Source organism: Phalaenopsis equestris, unplaced genomic scaffold (assembly GCF_001263595.1).
Source record: "Phalaenopsis equestris unplaced genomic scaffold, ASM126359v1 Scaffold000392, whole genome shotgun sequence".
In the NCBI taxonomy this organism is placed as follows: domain Eukaryota; kingdom Viridiplantae; phylum Streptophyta; class Magnoliopsida; order Asparagales; family Orchidaceae; genus Phalaenopsis; species Phalaenopsis equestris.
The window spans coordinates 851925-859892 of record NW_018164834.1 but is presented as its reverse complement, the minus strand read 5'-3'; the positions used below and the strand labels follow the sequence as shown (position 1 = coordinate 859892).

At 36.2% G+C, this 7968-nt stretch overlaps 1 protein-coding gene across 2 annotated transcripts; it reads right to left on the bottom strand.

Annotated features, from left to right (window-relative positions):
* Positions 1–3088: 3088 nt before the first annotated feature.
* LOC110026661 (heat shock cognate 70 kDa protein 2-like) lies at positions 3089–6383 on the bottom strand. Of its 2 annotated transcripts, XM_020727687.1 has the most exons (3): positions 6133–6383; positions 5817–6020; positions 3089–4963 (listed from the first exon to the last, which is right to left on the bottom strand). In XM_020727687.1, the coding sequence occupies exons 1-3, from the start codon at positions 6140–6142 to the stop codon at positions 3237–3239; spliced, it is 1941 nt and encodes a 646-aa protein (XP_020583346.1). In that variant the 5' UTR covers positions 6143–6383; the 3' UTR covers positions 3089–3236. The 2 variants fall into 2 exon arrangements, with proteins under 2 accessions (XP_020583346.1, XP_020583345.1); XM_020727686.1 differs by lacking the exon at positions 6133–6383 and having other exon boundaries at positions 5817–6119.
* Positions 6384–7968: the final 1585 nt, after the last annotated feature.

The window sequence follows — 7968 nt, the reverse complement described above, 5'->3', positions numbered from 1 at the left end:
TCCTCAAGCACCTTCCCCACCCTTAACTCTTATAGTATTACAGTGTTCCACATTCTGATTATTGGGATTCTGCTCTGTATCATTAGGTGACATCTTTTAAGATATCTAACTCGATAAGTTAGATATTTGCCTAATTTGTATTTCAAACTTCTTTATAATTGCAACATGACTTTGAATTTAGTTATCCATATTAAGTTCTACTTCTTTCGATGATAATTTCTTCTCCTTAAATTAAAGATTAGGAGTTAATCGAGGGTAGATAAGTCTCAGGTTACGACAAATATGATTTTTCCAATTACATGCAGAGTCAAGTCTGTTAGTACTCTTTGTTTGTTTTCCCTCCATTAATTATTGTTATTCTTGTTAAAATTTAGGTGACTCTTCTAGTCTGTGTTATAGGTGCTAAAATACAAGTTATTAAACCTATCTCCCATTACATTTAAGATTTCCAAAGAATTAGTACAAGAATTTTCTACTAGTTCGTAGACTATTTCATTTGTAGTTAGCAGTCTTTATATTGGACTAAGGCTCAAATTATCGCATTTCTAGAAATAACAATTACTTGTGATTGTTGCCAAATGATATCATTAAATTACAGTCACACTTATAACACTTATATTCCCCAATAACCCTTTGCACTTTGAGATATGGATCATAGAGTTTGACAGGACACAGAGTCGCATGTTAGTTAAAGTTAACTTAAATTAGGCTTCTTAGAAAAAATTCAACACATGACTATAAAGTTCCCTTAGATATAAGTAACCCAGAGGTAGTGATAAGAATCATTCGCTCAAGTTGAGTTGACTATCTCCTCTGACTAAGTAGAATCAGGTCTATAGCAACCTGACACGAAAAAAACCATAAAATCTTGATTGGGTGCATCATCATTCCCCCAACAATATATTTTAATAATAAAGTGACAAAGTATTATAATCTAAAATACAATTAAATTTTACAATGCAAAATCCCATATTACTGCTACTATAAGTTGAGTAATCAACACTCTAATGACTAGGAATAATTAGTGTTCTTATTATCGAGAGGGATGATTAACTATAGGGTCTTACGTCTATTGGAAGCCTCAAACCACGTATCTAAAAAATCACAACCAAATGAGGGTGAAATCTTTAAGTAATGTATTATCTATAACTTCATCCGTTTTTTTAAAAATTAGACTCGAAACATCTTGTAAACTCTCTCCCCATTTATATTTATGAGAAGGATTAGGGCATATAAATATTTGGTGCCCATAGTGTGGTCGAATCAAGAGTGAAGCTGACCGGCTAAACATTTCTCCACAATGTGCTGAGAATCAAATCAGAAAATAACACCTGATATGACAATGGGAATGTGATTCTTTTCCTCTTTATGTCAACTTTTTTTCTTTTTCTTTTCACCCTATGAACGACCCCATCTCAACAGAGGCCAACAAGCTCCTTACCAATGATTGAAGATATTAACCGAGCTAAGTCAACCGACCGAACCCCACCTGCTGAGCTCAACTGATCGAGCCGACTCAGTCGAGTCAATAAACCTAACCAACGAAGTTAGAAGGCGACTGAATTATAAAATGTCACTTTTAAAATGACAAAAATATCACAATACTAACCCTTCTAATGAAGTTAAGAATATAATATCACTCATATACTAAATCATAGATTGAGATATTATCAGTTTTAGACAAACATAATGGTTTTGTCCAATTGATGTAATGTAACTTCATAAAAAATCACCAATCTCAAGAGTGCTTTGATAAAACATACACTTAACTTTAAAGTCTCAATAGAAATTCTGATTATTATAATAAACTACGCCTTACATAATTATTAGTTCAACTTTATTCTATCAACACTTCATCCCAATATGAGTTCAAAAGACAACTCTCATATCATAGCACTTTATTACATACAACATTTATTACACATATTCTAACTTACATATTAATTTGATATCATTTGTAACAACATGAGTTCTCAGCTCTTGTGATTTATTTTCTTTGACCTAACATCCTTTAGGTATAGTCCCCTTGGTGTCACTACATAAGAGAACAACCAATTTAGGAGTTCTCCCATGTAACCAAGCTTATGTTCAAAGTTTTAAAAAAAATTCCAAACTTTATAACAAACAACCAATTTAGGAGTTCTCCCATGTAACCAAGCTTATGTTCAAAGTTTTTAAAAAAATTCCAAACTTTATAACAAAAGAGCTTCAATTTTATGAGTTGAGCTTCATTTTATTTAAGGGATTTCATATATCAATTAAACTTACAAATCGTAATAATAATAATAAGACATCATTAGGACTTTAAAATTGTGTCGCATGACCTTAGGCTTTAAGAGCATTTGCAGATTAACATATTATTAAATCTAGAGGCAAAATTAGCATTTGCAGATTAACATATTATTAAATCTAGAGGTAAAATAAGGATTTCGGCTTGATACATAATACTTCAAAATAAATACAAATTATCACTTCAAACCAAAAATACAAATTATTAAAATTTAAACAAAATGTATCACTTCAAAATAAATACAAAAATTTCCCCCTTTTTTATAATAAAATTTAGTTATAAAAATTTTTTTATTACTTTACACCAAGTGATATTAAGCAATATTTAGTTTTTAATAATACATATCATTGCTCCACTCTATTTAATACTTGATTTTAACAAATTTTATTACTTTATACAAGTAGAGGTAGCATCTAATTAGGAAGTGGGCATAATTTTATTATCCATTCAATAGATTATAGCTCCACTCTCTTTACATCTCTAATCTCCTCACCCTCTATTCATCATTCATTGGGGGTAGATTACGGACAAATTTGATTTCAACATATTAAAAGATTTGATTTATTTATATGAATTTTTAACAATTTTAAACAACAATTCAAAATTATAACCATTCAAACATAGTCTTAATTTTTAAGTTAAAAATGACCATTTAATTTCAATTCGAATGCCATATCAACAGAATAAACAAAAATCTCAAGAGATACTTCCAACCGTCTAATATACTCTGATTTTTTCGTTTAAAATAATACAGATTCAGAACACCACTAGAAGAGATACGAAAAATATTTCTTCAGTAATTAAACACAGAATAGTAGATTAGAACATTAGATTACACTAGGAGGTAGATTATGTAAAAAATGAAGGGCGAAAAAAAAAAAAAACACACAAACGAAACACTTCAAACACTGCTGCAACACGACATTAACCCTCAAAGGCATAAACTTCAATCAACTTCCTCAATCTTAGGTCCGGCACCAGCACCGCTGCTGCCACCACGAGGTAGATCTTCATCCATGGCACCACCCGCACCCTGATACATCTTGGCAATAATGGGATTACAGATACTCTCAAGCTCCTTCATTTTATCTTCAAACTCCTCAGCTTCCGCTAGCTGATTACCATCCAGCCACTGTATCGCCTTCTCAATGGTTTCTTCTATCTTTTGCTTGTCCGCTGGATTCAGCTTCCCTCCAATCTTCTCGTCGTTGATGGTGTTTCTCATGTTATAAGCGTAGTTCTCAAGAGCGTTCTTGGCTTCCACTTTCTTCTTATGCTCCTCGTCCTCTGACTTGTACTTCTCGGCCTCCTGCACCATCTTCTCAATCTCCTCTTTACTGAGCCTTCCCTTGTCGTTGGTGATGGTTATCTTGTTCTTCTGACCTGTAGTCTTGTCCTCAGCTGAAACGTTCAGGATGCCATTGGCATCGATGTCAAAGCACACGTTGATCTGAGGCACGCCCCTGGGTGCAGGTGGGATACCGGAAAGCTCGAACTTTCCGAGCAAATTGTTGTCTTTGGTTCTGGTTCTCTCGCCCTCGTAGACCTGGATCAGCACGCCTGGCTGGTTATCTGAGTAAGTAGAGAAAACCTGTTCTTTCTTAGTGGGAATGGTGGTGTTCCTCGGAATCAGAACAGTCATTACTCCTCCGGCCGTCTCCAAGCCGAGAGAGAGGGGAGTGACATCGAGAAGAAGAAGGTCCTTCACCTTATCATCCCCCTCTCCGCTCAAGATTGCCGCTTGCACGGCCGCTCCATAAGCTACAGCTTCATCCGGGTTGATGCTCTTGCACAGCTCTTTCCCGTTGAAGAAATCCTGCAGCAGCTGCTGAACTTTGGGAATCCTTGTTGATCCTCCGACAAGAACAACATCATGAACGCTGTTCTTATCCATCTTCGCATCCCTCAAACACTTCTCCACCGGCTCCATGCATTTTCTGAAAAGATCCATGTTGAGCTCCTCAAATCTAGCTCGAGTTATGGTGGTATAGAAATCAATCCCCTCGTAAAGAGAATCGATCTCTATAGTAGTCTGGGCAGTGGAGGAAAGAGTCCTCTTTGCTCTCTCGCAAGCAGTTCTCAACCTCCTTAAAGCCCTGGGACTACCACTAATATCCTTCTTATGCTTCCTCTTGAACTCCTGAACGAAGTGATTCACCATTCGGTTGTCAAAATCTTCTCCGCCAAGGTGAGTGTCTCCGGCGGTAGCCTTAACCTCGAAGATGCCTTCTTCAATGGTGAGAAGAGAGACATCAAATGTACCGCCTCCGAGGTCAAAAATGAGGACGTTCTTCTCACCAGAGCTGCTGCCCTTCTTATCAAGACCATAAGCAATGGCTGCGGCGGTTGGCTCGTTGATGATTCGCATGACATTGAGGCCGGAAATGACCCCAGCGTCCTTGGTTGCCTGGCGCTGAGAGTCGTTGAAGTAGGCAGGCACGGTTACGACTGCGTTCTTTACAGTTCTTCCCAGGAAAGCTTCGGCAATTTCTTTCATCTTGGTGAGAACCATAGAGGAGATTTCCTCAGGTGAGAACTGCTTCTCCTCGCCTTTGTAGGTTACCACGATCATGGGCTTGTCTCCAGGTCCGGGAATAACCTTAAAAGGCCATAGCTTCATGTCGCTCTGCACGGAAGGATCGGAGAATCGCCGGCCAATAAGACGCTTGGCATCTGCAGTTACAAGACAAATAAAACAGAAGGGATTATTTAAGTAATTTTACTCTAATAAGAACTGCAAATAAAACAAGTTAAAAAAATTCATGAACGACAATCAAGTAGTTGAGAGAAACAAAAACATACACAATAATTTCACGAAATTTTTTTTTATCTTAATCAGAAAATAGATATTCTGCTTTCAACATCTTGTTGCTATGCGGTAGAATTAAAGATTGAAATTGCAATTGAAAGTGTGACCACAACTACGTTGAATGTTTGATTAGTATAATTTTATAATAAGCACAATCATTAATATTGTAAGGATATGTGATGGTTAAAATAACTAAAAGCAATAAAATTTTAAACCAATGCTAAAAAATTAGTTAAGCAAGCACTCATCCTGAGTTTGCAGAACTCGCACTAATTCCAATAATAAATTGAAATTGCAACACGGTGAGAAAACGTAAACAATTATATGATGAATATTGCAACCAACCAATAAATCATAATTAAATCATTAGAAATTTACAAACATGGTACCCAATCCTTGCACATTTACATATCTCACACAAGCCTAAATTTTAATTTTTTGCTTCTTAAGCATCTTTTTCTATGCATGAAACGGTAGACAGATCATTCATAAAATCATTCTCTGTTAATAAACTAATTCTACTGGCACTTTTCCTAAATTCCCAACCAACAAATCATTTGCAAATCACAAGCATAACGAGATAAGAACATGCACAACTCCACTCACACAGAGCTAATCATATTTCCACCAATTTTAAAGATAATATGTCTCAAAAGAGGATTAGAGATGATGCATCGAAGAACTAGTAATACAAATAAGATCAGACAACCAACTTACCAAAAACAGTGTTGATTGGATTCATCGCAACCTGATTCTTCGCCGCGTCACCTATCAACCTCTCCGTATCGGTGAAAGCAACATAAGAGGGTGTGGTCCGATTTCCTTGATCATTCGCGATAATCTCCACCCGATCGTGCTGCCAAACGCCGACGCAGGAGTACGTCGTCCCGAGGTCGATGCCGATCGCTGGTCCTTCGCCTTTTCCCGCCATTGATTGGAGATGAAAAACTTATCGAGGAAATCTAAAGCGCGTGAAATCGATTGAATTGAGCTAACAAGCTGCAATGCTTTGGTTGATCTTTTCTTGTTGAATTTCCCGCCATTGATTGGAGATGAAAAACTTATCGAAGAAATCTAAAGTGCGTGAAATCGATTGAATTGAGCTAACAAGCTGAAATGCTTTGGTTGATCTTTTCTTGTTGAAGAACAGGGGATCGGGAGAGGGTTTTATAGGGAAGTGAATGTTTGTTCCGGAGGCTTCGAGAGACGCCGGAGAGCCGTAGGCTGTGGGGGATGGACAAAGGTTGATTCCCATTTTCCCAATCTGGGTAGCATTCTCTGGGCGCTTCCAGAACCGTCCCGCAACCTCTGTTATTATTAGATATGGGCCAACAATAACAAAGGGAATGCTGTAGTTGGGCCTTGGCCCTTTTAGAATGTTCTCAACTCAACTAAAAGCTTAAGTTGAACTTAAGGGTAATTTTTTTATGCCCGTTCAAATGAAAATAATGTTTAATAACAAAAGGGAAAGCTACATACATAGCACTAATAATTATGTATTTACATATCTTGCATTTAACTTTTTGTATATATATGTATATGTATATATATAATGTGAAATTAAATATTTAAGTTTTGTGTAAATATGAAAGTTTAGGTGCAAGGCATGCATAACATAGGAATTGTGTGCTATGCACGAAAATGACTCTTAAGAAAAATGCTCTAATTTAATATTTTCTAAAATTGTTTTTATATTTTAAATCCTTAGATCTATTTTTACCTAAGTTAATGCAAAAATTGGTTGTTTATTTGAATAATATATTTATTTAAAATAATTAAGACATTTTAATTAAATATAGTCATAACTATTTTATTTAAAATTTTGTCCCCTTTAATGATTATAGTCTTCATGTTTTGTTAACCTTTTTTTTTTATCTAACATTGGGTTGTTTCTATTTTGACATATGATCTATCTCTAGTGTCCGAAGATGATTGGGTGGCCCCAAGTGACTAGTTGGCTTTATTCTGGTTTAGTAGCTCTGATTTGGTCTAGATAAATCGGTTAGCCCTGGTTGTTGACCTCATTTTTTTATGAGAGCTAATTCTTTCTCCTAGGGCCTAGAATACAATCTTAGTATTTTTCTATTGACCATCATAGAGAAATAGTGATGAGACCCACCCTTTTAAAAACTCAAACCACCTCTTAGCTCTTTTGCGATGCCTCATATAAGTGGTCTCAAGCACTTAACTGTTAATTGTAAGGGATAATGACCAGCATGTGGGGGCCCAATGAGAGTTTCCATAGGGTTTAGAAGCCTCGGGAAACCCATCATGCTTTCACACTTTTGCACACACAAATTTCACAATTTGGATAGTCGACACACATAAATTTCACAATTCACGTCACTTGCACATGTAAAGGATTCATAATTAATCAAAACTTAAATATAATTTTGAAATAACCAATCACTAACCAAAATTTTAGAAAAACCAAATTTGACGCATTTTTTACCTGATCGTCGATGAAGTTGTCCGAACGACCCTGGATGATGAAACAGACAGTGTCAGGGCGCTCGAAATGTAGATTTTAGTTAGGAAGAACATTCATTTTGATATGGTTTTGAGCACGATAAATCACACGTGAATTAATATATTTAAATAAAATAAAAATAATAATACAAAACAAAATAATAAAAATTCCTAAATACCTAAACCCAAACTCACGCACGAGAGTCCTCTCCCCCGATCTTGATTCCTCCCGGTCGCGACTCCAATCGAGATCCCCTCCTTCGTCTGGACTCGCCCGAGCCGCGAGACTCCTCCTCTTTGTGATACAAGTCAATTCTCTAATACAGCCGTTCATGGAGAGACAAGCTTCGGACATAATGTCTGCCTGGAATTTTGAAATCGATGAGTGTGGTAGACTCAC